We start from the raw sequence: 14,923 nt of genomic DNA on the forward strand, positions 1-14,923 counted from the left end.
TGATAGGCATGCAATGAAACATGTTCTTAAGAACATTGTGTAGATTTTAATAATATATCGAAAGTTGTTAGCTATATGAATAATTAATTAGATGATTTTGAAACTATTACTAAATGAATAAAGTATAACATTTGAAATTGTGAAACTTTTAATGTGAACCAATTCCTGCCACCGCATACATTAGCATAAAAATGTACATGAAGATTATCCATCAACATATTGTTTATGATTCAGTTTCACTACTCGCCATTTCTTCAGACATATGGACTACAATTTACAAATACAATTCTTCATCCTCCATTAGTTAACGAGGACACGGTGGCTGAGTGATTAAGCGCTTGGTTTCCGAACCTGAGGTGTTAGGTTCGGAACTTGATGAAGTCTGTGAATTAGAATTTCATTAATTTTAGGGCCCACTTAGTCCACCCTACTCTAACAGCTACATGACTTTATTAGGAGAAAGTAAAGGTGGTGTTTCGTTGTGCTGACCACATGACACCCTGCTTGTTAATTGTCGGCCAAAGAAACCTTTAACTCGAGATTATGCGACTACTCCACCAAACCAATAACAATGCGTTTGTGAATTGACATGTTATCTATAGAACTTAGAACGTTGTTTTTGTTCTCATTATAGATTCATCCGAATATATACTCACAATAACGTTGATCTCTATAAGAAATACTGGCCTTTTAAGTTTCTTGTTAATCATTTAGTATATGTAAGGAGCTATCGTCTACTTCAAGTACTATACACGGATGTAGGCTATTTAAGACATTGCTTTAAATTAATCTTAGTTTTTAAAGTCTATAAGATATTGTTGTTTGCTTGTTGTTTTTTAAATCACGACGCTCACAATGTTGCTTTTAATATGAACATTATATAATCCGAAAACAATGTTTTTGGCATTCATGCGACACTTTTGGTGTCCCTAACGGTCCTATTGGGTACCGGCCAACAGGGCACTTGCCCGAACGCCCATATAGCCAGTCCGCCCCTGGTTACAAGTAGGAGAGACAAGCATATCCAGAAAATTTATGCAAAGAAGTGATGGAGAGTTAAGAAAGGAATTAAACAATAAAAGTAAAAAAAAAAGTTTCAAAATTAGAGAATTCTCATAATAATTTTATTCACTATATAAAAGTTACTATATTTCTAATGTTGTTTTTTTTATCTTTTCTTTTAAAATACAGCTGTCCCATTGGAAAGATGATTACGTCCTACGCGTCGTTCATCTAGTCATGCATAATGACTTATATTCTGCAAAGTCATTGATTTTCTTGGCTTGCTCAGACAACCCAGTCCATGCTCTAATACAGCAGTTCTCAACCTTTTTAGGAGGCGCGGTGGCTGAGCGGTAAAGCGCTTGGCTTCCGAACCGAAGACCGGGATTCGAATCCTGGTGAAGACTGGGATTTTTAATTTTGGGATCTTCGGGCGCCTCTGAGTCCACCCAGCTCTAATGGGTACCTGACATTTGTTGGGGAAAAGAAAAGACGGTTGGTCGTTGTGCTGGCCACATGACACCCTCGTTAACCGTAGGCCACAGAAACAGATGATCTTTACATCATCTGCCCTATACACCACAAGGTCTGAAAGGGGAACTTTACTTTACTCAACCTTTTTAGCTTGGCGACCCTTTTTACTACCATTTCTTTGGCGACACCCCCCCACACACACACAGACACATACCGCTAAAATATTTCGTTTATAAGCAAAAGTAACTTTTCCTTGTCTTATAAAATGGAAATCCCCTATAAATATCTGATATGCTTTGCCGATATTTAATGTTTAATCACGAAACAGTTTAAAATTAAATCCTTTAAATATTAATTTCTACTTATCATTTAATTACAAATAAATGAATTTAGACCTTTCATACATGCATCTATGTTATCTATTTCTTATTCTTCCTCTTCTTAGTTGCTGTTTTACCATTCTCGAGACATCCTCTGCGGGATTACACCTGTTGTCGTCTTCGGCATCAAGTTTACTTCTTTATTTAGACTTCATGACTAATTAGCTGGAAAAACATGCTTCGGAAAAAAAATACTTAAAAAGAAGCAAAAAATTGCGATATAGACAAATCGATATATGACTGCAAACGCGTGATCCAGATTTGTATAACTGACATTAAAAGATCATTTTCGCTACATCGCTTTAATGAGTTCAATAAACTCTCCAGAACATTTCGAATCAGCAAACGGTATGTCAGGTAGATTTGGAAAGTAAGATGAAATCTCGTCTGCATGAATGCAAACAGAAATTATCATTTTATTCATTTGTCAGGGAAAATGTCATTTTCCTAATAGAGAGCAGATACATTCAAATTTAAAAAAAAATTGTTTTTCAATTTAAACTTTTATTAGTAGGGATCTGAGATTAACTCCAATTGGTGACAAGGCAGGGAGACCTAGGTCTCCCGTAGTGCCCTGGTAAGGAACTCTGCTGTTTGGCGTAGTGCCTCACAGCTTCCGTACAAACTAGGTCTCCCGTAGTGCCCTGGTAAGGAACTCTGCTGTTTGGCGTAGTGCCTCATAGCTTCCGTACAAACTAGGTCTCCCGTAGTGCCCTGGTAAGGAACTCTGCTGTTTGGCGTAGTGCCTCATAGCTTCCATACAAACATAGTGAACCACTGGATACGTCTTCCCGCAGCTCGCGGAGCCGCGGACACTTTTGCAAGACGTGCGCCACCGTTTCTTCTGATTCCCCACAGTGTCAGCAACGGGCATCCAAATTTGGCCGGAACCGGGCGAAGTACGCACCTATGGGGCAGTGTCCCGTACGCCACTGCGCTATTGTTGTTTGTTCCGACCTTTTTAGCCTCCACCACGGGTCCTCTCGATTTGGGCGACGCATGTGCTGCCAGACTCCCCTGGCAGTGTTGGAGTCATCCCAGGATTTCAACCACTTTTCATGTACCCACTCTCGTATTGCTGTCGTAGCCTGTTGAAACGTACTTGTAGTCTCGAAAGTGGGCACGGCCAGCGCTCCTTCTCGTGCTAGAGCATCAGCCACGGCATTGCCCCTCACGCCGCAGTGCGAGGGCACCCACTGCATAACGATGACAGCTCCAATAAGTAGGCTTGGAGGCAGGACTGGGAATCGGTAACCATTACAACGGTAGTCGCAACGGTTATCTTTTCACGCATTTTTTGGAGCACGAAATTGAGGGTATTGGTTATCGCCGTTAATTCTGCATCAAGGCTACATGTGCCTGACAGCTTGTCTGGTTCATGGTCTGGGTAACAGATATAGGCCCCATACCCAGCTCTTACGGGGTTCTTCATGACCGACCCGTCTGTGTAACAATAAATGGAATCGGCCGGGTAGGTCTTCAGTGTATCCAATGCCATCTTCCTTAGTAAATCCGGGTGTGTGTGCCGCTTTGTGGCCCCCTCCAACCCATATATAGTGAAATTTATGGGTGGGATGGGCTGTCTCCTCCAGGGCGGGCACGTGCTTATCCGTCGGATTGGGACCCGATCAGTGGAGAGGCCAGCTTGTGCACTCAAATTTGTAGCGCAGTGCATAAATGATGTCTGTTTTATCCTGTTTTTAACTCTCCACCGAGTGACTAATGTATGGGTCGGTAGCCCTGGTTCGCCCCTTTTGTAGCGTTCCAGGGCCGTTAGCACGGCGCGCTCTCTCCTCAGGCTTAGAGGAGCCACGTTGGATTTCTGCAGCGGAAATTGGGCTCGTTCTATAGGTGCCGCAAATGAATCTGAGAGCCTGGGCCTGTACACGGTAGAGTGATGCGAGAGCCGTCTTGCTTGCGTACACCTGCACGGGCAGGCTGTACTCGATTTGGGATCTGACAGCCCCTGTGTACAGTGTGCAGAGCGTGTCAGCTCGGGCGCCCTACTTGGTACTGGCTAGCTTTCTGAGTAACCCAAGCTTCTCCGAGGCCTTTCGTTCAACGTCCTGGATGTGCAAGTGCATTGAGAGCTTCCTATCTAGGGTGACTCCTAGATATTTTGGCGTGTTTTCACGTTGGAGTCGCAGCCCACCGAGTTGGAGCTCGAATGGGGCCCCAAGAATGTCGATTCCCAGGCTGAACAGGCTCCATGTCGTTTTGGCAACGTTTATCTGAATCTGCCATTTTGAACAATACGAGGAGATGGTATGGAGGTCGGCTTGTAATGCTGCCTGAAGTTGGTCAGCTTTCTTCCCGGTTGACCAGAGGACAATGTCATCAGCATATAGCAGTTTGCGACACCGGAGTGAGCTGGGCAAATCATTAAGATAGGCCATGAAAAGGATACATGAGAGGGCGAATCCCTGGGGTAACCCTCTTATAGGATTATTTTCCCCACTTAGAGAGTACTGGAACTGTGTTCGTGTTTTCCTCTCAGTTAGGAACTGTTTTATCCAGTTGTAGGTCCGCCCGCGTACGCCCATGGCTCTTAGCTTAAGATAGGGTCCTTGCCTCCACACCCGGTCATAAGCCTCTTTTAGGTCAATAAAAACTGCATATGTGCTCTCGGGCCTCTGGATCCCATCAACCACCTCCTGCATGATAGGTCCGCGGGATAAACTTCCTAGCCGCACCCAAAATTTTGTTAGAGTAGAAAATCTTTTAGAAAAATATTAATTTAGACAACACAAATGGTGCTCCTAGTTTGCAATTATGTTGGTTCTGATTTCAAAGTCTGGTAAAGAATGAGTCATCCAAAGTAATCGAAACTCACTGTAATTCATTGACGAATATTAGTAACAAAGACACTGCCACAAGAATCGCAAGAAATTAAAAGCGTAACTGCAACAATCAAACGCAAGTACTTCAGCTCAATATCTGTGGCTTAATACCTAAGATACTTGAGCTCACGAAACTCCTCCATGAGAGGGCAATAGACATCGCGCTTTTGCAGGAGACCTTGGTAGGCAAGAAAAGAAGTAGCCACATCACGGCTTATAAATGTAAATGCGATGAGTGCCGTGGAATTATCACATATGTAAGAAACGGAATGACGGTTTCACAAAATCCTGGCCCTCAAAGCGGGCGTACCGACGCCATCTCGCTTGATATATTCAAAGCTGGTAGAAAACTTACGGTCATTAATTGTTACAATCTGCCAAAACACGAACTTGCCATTAACCTCGGCAATAAGAACATTCTAACTAAAACTCTATTAGCTGGGGACCTCAATGCCAAGTCTCCTGCATGGGGTTATGACGCAACCGACTTCTCGGGCCAAAAAGTCCATGAAATCCTCAATACTACGAACTTATTCTGCTTGCAGAATAAACATAGCCCGCCAACCCTCCTACACACTGGCAACGGGTCTCTATGGAGACCCGACTTAACACTTATCTCCGCAGACCTAGAGGGGAAAACCACAATCAATGTGCTTGAGGATGTTGGAAGCGATCATAGGCTCATAGAAATCACTATTGCCCTCTCAGAGGCCAGGGTTGTAGCCACTAAACGGCCCAAAAAATGGAGCTACACCAAGGCTGACTGGCCAGCATACGGGGCGGCTGTCGACTCCGCCCTGTCGAGTATCGCGGTGGAGGAAGGGACAGTCGACGAAAAATACGGCGAAATCACTGCAGCGATTCGGCTTAAAGAACTTTGATACAAATAACGCAACTGTGATTTTTCAATTTCTGCTTAAACGATTGGACTAAGATGATATAGACATTATATTTTCTTTTGTTTAAATTCTTTTGTGCCAAAACCATTTTCATGGGGTGTCCATAATGAAAATATTATTTTCAATAACATGTACTATTAAACGATATGCGTATTTTTAGCTTAAACGAAACTGCATTTCAAATTTGTCACGACGTCACCATTGTAATAATATCAATAACTCCACACAAGTGTAACGTGGAGGTATGCATTACTTTACATTAATTTAAACTGGTAAACTAGTAACACTGTGGAGACCAAAATGTTTGAGAACATTCTGTTTCATTTGTCCAAAATATTATCTTAGAATAACATAAAAACAATATCCAGTTTTACACTTTAGAAGAGACAAAAACAATTCATATTTTCGATAGCATTAGGCAACCCCTGGCAAAACGTGAATCGACCCCCAAGTCGATCGCGACCCACTGATTGAGAACCCCTGCTCTAATAGCACTAGGGAATAGGGAGCATTTGTACAAATTTGTCCTGGCATATCGAATAAGGAATGTGCCTTTATCTTTGTGACTATCTGAGTATTTAATTAGACCGTAAAAATTTTATGTTTATCTAGAAATACTTCGAAAAAATAATTCTGATAGACATATTCAAATTCACAAACCTTTCAATAGTATTAAACAAGAGAATGTATGCAATGAAATGAATAGCAACATGTATCATCGACATCGTACACGACGGAAGAAATGGAACTTGAAAAAGTGTGTAGCTTAAAATATAATAATTGAAAAAAAAATTACATAAACATGACAAAAAGAAGCAACATACGAATCATATTGCTTAGAAATTAAACCGACTTTAAAATAATATTTAAAACTTAAAATCTAGTTAAAAACATATATCAAGCTTTATTAAAATATAAAGCTCTTAGAATAGACATGTAATTCTGCATTGAACGTTAATGTTTATTAATCAATTGAAAATTCTTCATTTTCTATTCTTACTGGGTAGTAACTAAGCCCAATGAAATGTTTTTTTTATTCAACTTCATAATAAATAATGTCACCTCAAAGTTTGGACAATTAGTTAAAAAAAAAATATTACTATGATATTAGTGAACCGAAAATTCACCACAGCCAAGTGCTGAGAAGAATTATTCTAAACCTTGTCTTAAGGCTCGTGAACTCATTATCCAGTCAGTAGTCAATGTACAACATCAGTTAGTAGTCAGAGGAAACTCAGAAACCTGTGGGTATTTTTAGTTTTATGAACATCTGCAACGACAAAAGGAAATAGTCATTTCAATGTGTTTCTCAATGTTTGCCAGACGTTAGTCTACTCTACTTATCGTTCTAGTATAAACACACAAAAAGGAAACTACATAAGACTACGCGAAACCCTGCAGTAAGATATAATGATTACCAGACGACAATGCAACACTTATAACGATGCATGAGTGTGTAAAATATATGAAGTCAATGTAAAAAATGATATGGCAGAAATTGAGGATCATTTTTCGCAGGTTGGATATGATCAAGAAGAGTTAGATTATTCTGATGAATTTATATGTTAAAAAAAAAGTTTTAGATACCAACTGTGGATATATTTCTTGTATGGTGTCCATTTCGTTTAAATAATACTAATCATATTAATAATAGTAATAATAACAATAAATACCATCTAAACCTCCAGCCTCCAGCAAAGAACTAATGTCCTTCTTATGAAAATACACCTCCCGAAGCAGCTCCTCTGAACCTAAATAATGCTGGTGTTAATGTTGGTTTGGACGATGCAGGGCATGGGATTCGTCAACGGCTTTATTAGATGGTGATAACATTGACGAGGCTGATTCCTTAACATGGCAGGTCATCCATCTCTACCCTGAAACTGAAGGCTTTGTTACGTAATTAGGACAAAAAAAAACGATAAACATATCCTAAAACTCAATATTATTGACAAATGCCGAAAAGATGGAAATGTGGGTGAGTCAATTGAACACATAATGGCAGGATGTTCTTCCTTACCTAGGTCACCACAACCAAGTGGTAAAATTAATACACCAACGCTAAAATTATTGACATCGCCGTACAACTGACTCATAATTTAAGAAAAACTGAAATGAAACAACAAAGAAAATATGGGAAACTAGACTTAAGAGTTTTAGCGTTAATGGAGGTAATCCATAGTAACAATATACCTCTTATTATATTAACCGAGAGGATAATGGCAACAGAACTCACAGATACCTTTAAGGCCCTAAACATTCCTAAGATTCTCGTTACTATGATTCGCAATGCCTGTCAGAGGATGGTACTGCTACAGTCCTGCCACATTTCAAGAAAATTCCTTAGTGGAAACTGATAAAGAAACTTCAATGAATTTTGTTTAACTTTAATGAAACTCGACCCTGACAGTGCTCGTTCGTTTCTAACATAATAATCTTTATTAAACTGACCATTGGACACAAATAAATTAATCTATTGTTTAAATTCAAGGTATGATTTTATTTTAAATTAAAGGTTTAAATCATTTTTCATTACTAAGAATTGGCGCAAAAAAACAACATGATTTGCGTCTGTTTTATATTGTCTAGAGTTTGTTTTTCAATCTGCCCTCTAAAATTAAATGTGGTCAATCTTAATAATAAGTGCATTGTGCATTTTTTGCAATAATAAATCTACAATGTATAGGTACTTCTGATTATTGTCAATGTGGTTAATGAGGTTTACATAATATGCGGGATAGAAAGAAACCTTAATAGAGCTACAATTTTCTTTAGCTGGGATACATTCTTGGTTGTACTGCAGACATTTTGTTCTGTATGGCTTGCAAGCTATTAACACAAGATAGGACTTTGATTGGTCAGCCTTATTAAGTAACCTAAAACTAATTTATGTATTACCATTACTGCACAAAGAGTGCGTTTTATTAGAAAAAAATAATTATTAAAAATCCATTTTACAAAGGGTTGATGGAATGTAATATCCCTTCCTTGTGATTTTATTATGTTATAATCTTCTGTTATATCTATAGTAACTTATAAACAAATATCCCTTTACATAAGGTGTCATATGGGGTGCTTTACTTTACGTTACTTTTGGTATACACAACAGAAGCAGAAAGAAGGGTGAAAATGCAACGGCACCTGGTGATTACATATGACCAACCTGCGATCGCAACTGTGTATCAAGGATTGGCCTCTTTAGTCACACAAGAAGTTGTAAAGGGAAAAGATCGTCTCTCGAGACGTAAAATGCCACAGACAGACAGACTTTTGGTATACAATTTTTATACAATATAGAAAAATGCATGCTTATTTATAGGACAAAAAATTTAAGCTTATGAAACCCAAAATTAATGTAATTTAATTGGGTCAAATCAACTGTGGTAATGTTTATTAGTGGAGAATGAGTAAGCGACTGTGACTGGAAGAGATGTTTTTGAAAATTTCACTTTAAAAAACAAGGCCAGGGGAATTTTAAAATAAAGTTTAAGTTTAAACATACAAAAGTATTTTCTCTAGCACAAGAAGACAAGGAGGGGCGTTTGAGGGACCCGGGTTCGAATCCTGGTAAAGACTGGGATTTTTTTTATCTCGTGAACTTTGGGCACCTCTGAGTCGACTCTGCTCTTATGAGTACCTAACAATGTTTGGAAAAATGTAAGGCAGTTGGTCGCTGTGCTGGCGACATGACATACTCATTAACCGTGAGCCACAGAAACACATCATCTTTACATCATATGCCTTATAACTCGGAAGGTCTTAAAGGGAAACTTTAAATTCTTTACAAGAAGAAAAGAAGAGACTGAGAGCCTTGACTTCTACATTACAGCATACAAGAAAGTAATCAAAAATAGCTACTTTGATAAGCTAGAACATTGATGCACAATCATATTTGACCTGCAGGCCGATTTAATTTTTAACATTATTCGCGGGCAAGATATTGAAAAAAGAAAAAAAAGGAAATACTTTTAAATCTTTTTTTTTAAACAAAGCTTATTTTATATATAATTGTATTTAATGGTTTGAATTAATCGTGTAATAAAATGTGCAATAGATCTTGTCTAAAATAATATATGTGTGTGATTGAAAGTATGTTTACTAATTGTTTATCTTTAGCACAAATTTATGTTTTGGATTTCTCAATTCGAAATAGCATTTGTCTGGACAGGTTAGGAAAGGAGATGGGAGAAAGAATGGGATATCGCTGTAAATGATACATTGATCGCTTTTTGAATGCATTTAAAAATATAATAAAAGGGGTACGAATAAAATTCAAACACGACAACTCAAGTGCATATAAACATAGAAGGTTATATAGTTATTTATTGAAAGTTTCAAACTTAAAAGCGGCAACCCATTTCTCTCTACAATGTATAAAAGGGGAAAACTAACGTATGCAACAACATCAGTGAAATACAATTCTTGTTCGTTAAAAAAAAGTTACCAATAGTTAAATAATTATATCTAGTTATTTCAGGTAATAGAAATACTTGTGCTAAACTAAAGTGTGATCCGAAATTGAGTTTGGAAGAAATAACGTGTATAAACTTCTTACCAGACAGACTAATTGATATAAGCTTTCTAGCAATAGACCGTTAAATAAGAAACTGTGTAAATTAAAAAAAAATCTGCTTCTATTATAAAGGGTCGTATCTCAAAATCACCCATCACCATTCATGTAAATGTAGTTATGTTTGTGTATATATATATATATATATATATATATATATATATATATATGGATTGCAGTGATTTTTTTAGGAGAGCGATCGAACATAAGCTCCCCCACTTTTAACTACGCTCATGTTAGGTGACTTTTGTTTCAAATGAGGGAAAGGGTTTCACATTTATTAACCCCATCTCTCGGCTACAGTCAGGTGGATGTAGTTTTGTTTGTTTATTTATTTTTTTATTTGATGGGGTGTCAAATTCTTTAGTTATTATAAAACTAACGTTCAACTAACTAACCAATTCCCTCCTCCTCGAAAAAGACATTTGTATTTGAACATTCGAGAACCCCTCTGTGTACTCTCAGGAGAAAATGACATTAAGAATACGTCAAGATTTAAATAAAAAGAAATTCCCGTTGTATTACTTTAAAAGCCAATCGAGATGGGAAAATCAGATTTTGATTGTTTTTTTCTCTAAAATTTGAGATGTTGAAATGAAAAATCTGTGTTTAAATATGTAAATTTAAACATTATAACATAATTAGACTCTTATAAACATATATATCTAATGAATCAAAGATTTTTTTTTAAATCTAAGAAAAACATGTTTTTTTTTTTTGCACTAGTCGATTGTTAAGTCAGTCCAATCAACTCTTTTAAATGAGGAAAATAATAATTGAGTACCATTAAAAGACACCCACATAAAATAAGTATTATAAATAGCTTACCTAAGATTATTTAAAATTAATCATTTTTAAAAAGAAGTATTAATATATCTTTTATTTATCATAAGAAATGCATCACTAATCTTAAAACTTGAAAATGGCTTCCGATAATATAACATTGGGAAAATCCGATTTCTAGATGATGTAAGTATTAAAATAGAAAAATTGAAGTGTAACAATATATATATATATATATATATATATATATATATATATATATATATATATATATATATATATATATATATATATATATATATATATATATATATATATATATATTATATCATGGGCGTAGCCCCCCCCCCCCCCCAATCCTTCCCCTACCCCCCCCCCCACGAAAAGAAAATATTTATATGTAGGTATGTATGTATGTATGTGTACTTAATGTTTATTAAATTCTGACCCTTCATTCTTTCGAAAGACGCCTAGAATAGGTTCTTCTTGGAGTTAGTGGAAAAACTGTAGACTCCCCGCCATTGCCAGCAATGTGGTACGGGGGAGCGCTAGAAGCACTATTTCTGGTATTGAAAGCCAACAAAATGCAATCGGATGATATGAATAACTCGCCTCGCAAAATTGTTTACTTTTGTTGAATATATTTATTACGTACTATTCTATGAATACATTAACTAAAAATTTGAAAACAGTCTTTAACTTGGTTACTTACGACTGGGTATGTAACCCGTTTCGCCAGAATAAAGTTAATTATGTTCCAATCACTGATTCTTCTTGTTCTTTGTTCTCATATATATATATATATATATATGTAGTTATTCTATGTTCCAGGATGATCGGTCTTGGCAGCTGATGAGACACCTTTCCGCAGTTGTTGATGTTCTTGGGCCATGGGGCACTTGTTTACATTGAATGAGATGCGTTATTTATTCAAATGTTAAGCTGTTTAATTTATAGAAAAATAGTGTAACGTAATGTAATATATTATAATATTCATTGTTTCTTTGTGCACATTATATTTCATTATTAAATGCTATTTAGGTAATCAGTCTGTCGTTGGTCAGAACCAAGAAGCGTATGTGTATCATACGCGTAGGACGTAATCACATTATTTTTTTTTAAGTAACGTCTGTATTTTATCAGATAAGATAAGATAAGAGAATCTAGACCCTTGACTATTAAAAATCAAAATAAATATATAAAGAGTGTACTTAGCTGCGAATTTGTTTTTTAAAATGCTATTCATGAAAGTACGTTTCATTTTCAAATAGTTTGTGTATATGTAGAAAGTGGACATTACAGTGCATGTAAATGGAAGGCTACAACTGATGGGCCTAAGAAATTTTATAATAATAGTTTGCGAGCTGTTCGATTGAAGGATGAAAGATAAAAAATAAAAGAGACGCATGATTTTATAGAGAGATTTAAAAGCGCACTGTTTTATTAGCGGCCCCGAAAGGGGAAAAGACGCTATTAGTTTTGTGCGAAATGTCTGTCCTTCTGTCCGTCTGTCCGTCCGTCCCGTTTAGATCTCGTAAACTAGAAAAGATATTGAAAATCCGACATCACAATATTTTAGACCATTCAAAGTTCTGATGCAACGGCTACTTTTATTTTTCTGAAAGCGAAAAATCTAAATTTTAAAATCAGTTATGCAAGCAGTTTTTTAAAGAGAAAAAGCTAATTAGTATGCATTATAAATTAGACCTAATTTAAAACGAATAGCAATCTTAAAAATTTCATTTTCCTGATCCTTTTTTCTAATTGCGGAAATGCTGTGAAAAAAAAAATTATTTATGTATGTGTGTACAACATCTTAATTACATTCTGACCATTCTTTCGGAAGACATTTATTGTGCCCTAGAATAGGTTCTTCCTGGAGTTAGTGGAAAAATTGTAGATTCCCTGCCATTGACAGGAAGGGGGTCTGGGGGAGCGCAAGGAGCTCCCCCATCGCGGGGCGTAGCCCCGCCGCCAAGCACTATTTCTGGTATTGAAAGCCAACAAAATGCATATTCTGAGGTATCTACAGTGCATTTTCCTGCTATTAAAAACAAACATTTCAAAAACCTAATGTGTTATTCTTATTGACTTATACCCTCCCGCGCCGTTTGGCACATTTGCCGTCAAGCTGTTTCCATAAAATTTAGTCACTGATAATGTCTGAAGCCTCTTCCCAGCTGCTCTGAGGACCTCCGTGAATGTGTGGCGCCAAGTTGTACTATGATGTCATCTTATACGTAATACATTTTGTCGGAGAACATGTCCCACAAACCTCATGCGACGCTCAATCACAATCTTACTAAGGGGTCGACTCCCACTTCGGCATAAAATTTTCTTGATTTAGACCCGATCTCTATAACTGACTCCTAAAATATAACTTAGCCATCTTTGTTGAGCCACATTTAGTGTTTTTCAATATCGGCAGATGACTATTCATTGCACTTTATTAATGGAGCCCCGCCACTGGTAAAAATGTGTAACATAGGCCCTATCTTGAATACGCTCTTGGAATTAAGTGACTGTAGTTCGATTTAGATTTTATATCGAAAAGGAAAGTTTTATCGTCAAAATCATATGTTGGGGGTTTTAAACTAAAAAATCTCTGGACTTTTTTTGTTTTTTTTTAATTCAAAACCCCATTTAGCTACGGTAATAGAATTTAGTAACTGTAGTTTGCTTTAGAATAATAGTGAAGATAGACCTTTTCCACCTCAAAACACTCTGCAGGGAAATTTAAAACTCAAAACCATCTGGAGGGGTTTTAAACTTTAAAAAAAAGCCATCTGTAGGAAAGGGGTTTAAACCTAAAAACCCCAATAGGATTGGCTACGCTCATATAATTTTAGTGTGTAATTTGCTTTTTTATATTGAAGAGGTATTTTTTAGAATCGAACCCCTCTGAAGGGGGGTTTAAACTCAAAACCCCTTTTGGCAACGCTCATAGCATTTTGAGTGCGTAAATTTGCTTTTTTTCTTACATTGAAGATGTGTTTTTTAGCTTCAAACCCCGCTGGCGGGGGGTTTAAACTCAAAACCCCTTTCTCTTCGCTCATAGAATTTTGAGTGTGTAATTTGCTTTTTTTATATTGAAAAGGTGGTTTATCGTACATTTTGGAGGGGCTGTTTAAAATCAAAATCTTCCTTACTGTGCTGTTGGAATTAGGGGATTGTCGTTTGCTTTTTAAAAAATTTGTTCTATAGAAGAGGGGGGTTTTAACTGCAAAAAACCCTGGTAGGGGGTTTTAAACTCAAACCCCTGGTAGGGGGTTTTAAACTCGAATCCCTATGGTAGGGGTTTTTAAACTCGACCCCCCCCCCCCCCACGGTAGGGGGCTTTAAACTCGAACTCCCCTTGTAGGGGGTTTTAAACTTGACCCCCCTGTTAAGGGGATTTGAACTCAAAACCCCCCCGGTTAGGGGATTTTAAACTCAAAACCCCTATTGTTTGTGCTGGGGCAAGTGATGGTTTAGTATTAAAATTTCACCTAAAATAAACAAAATTAAAGCAAAAAATCATTCACTCCGACACCCCCCCTGCGGGAAGGGGGGGAATTTCATTTGGGGGGGGGGTTAACCCCCCCCCCGGCTACGCCCATGGATTCGTCTGTATTATAGTTTTAGATCAGACTTCGAGACTTGTTTATTTCAATAGGGTTTTAGTATTGCGTTACATATTTTACCGTTGAGTTGATACATTGAGTTCTGATATAACCTGGGACATTGTTGTCTGCATCTTTGTCAGTATTGTTTGTCAGAAGTTAATGCTCAAGACAGTTTTTAATGCAGTATCTGTTACTGTGACGACTCTTTAGTAGATTTTTGAAAAACATTTAATATTCTTGAAAACCCCGTTGATGCCTTGTCTTTGTTTTTAGGTAACGTTATACACTGTGTTTAGTGCAGTAATATTATTTAATTTAATTATTTATTATGAATGTAATTATGACTTATTACCTTATTCATCTTTATTTA

At 37.0% G+C, this 14,923-nt stretch overlaps 1 protein-coding gene and 1 long non-coding RNA gene across 23 annotated transcripts in view; one reads left to right on the forward strand and one right to left on the reverse strand.

The window, feature by feature from the left end:
- Window positions 1-2,151, forward strand: part of LOC129922779 (uncharacterized) — a 19,093-nt gene extending 16,942 nt beyond the window's left edge. Inside the window, exon 3 of the long non-coding RNA XR_008774639.1 lies at window positions 1,922-2,151. This is a non-coding gene — a long non-coding RNA (uncharacterized LOC129922779). The remainder of the gene's footprint in view (window positions 1-1,921) is intronic.
- Window positions 1-11,886, reverse strand: part of LOC129922777 (uncharacterized) — a 27,063-nt gene extending 15,177 nt beyond the window's left edge. For 2 of the 22 annotated variants that reach the window (XM_056009960.1, XM_056009959.1), the window contains exons 1-2: window positions 7,269-10,808; window positions 6,696-6,865 (exon numbers count right to left, since the gene is read on the reverse strand). Coding sequence is in view for 19 of the 22 variants with exons in the window: in XM_056009950.1 (XP_055865925.1) it covers window positions 6,256-6,307 (52 nt within the window). In the remaining 3 variants the exon portion in view is untranslated. Of the gene's footprint in view, window positions 1-1,871; window positions 2,020-6,255; window positions 6,361-6,695; window positions 6,866-7,268; window positions 10,813-10,993; window positions 11,104-11,660 lie in introns of those variants that run through there. The other 20 variants (XM_056009950.1, XM_056009945.1, XM_056009951.1 and 17 more) reach the window with 20 other exon arrangements.
- Window positions 11,887-14,923: the final 3,037 nt, after the last annotated feature.

This window comes from Biomphalaria glabrata, chromosome 14, assembly GCF_947242115.1.
Source record: "Biomphalaria glabrata chromosome 14, xgBioGlab47.1, whole genome shotgun sequence".
Classification (NCBI taxonomy): domain Eukaryota; kingdom Metazoa; phylum Mollusca; class Gastropoda; family Planorbidae; genus Biomphalaria; species Biomphalaria glabrata.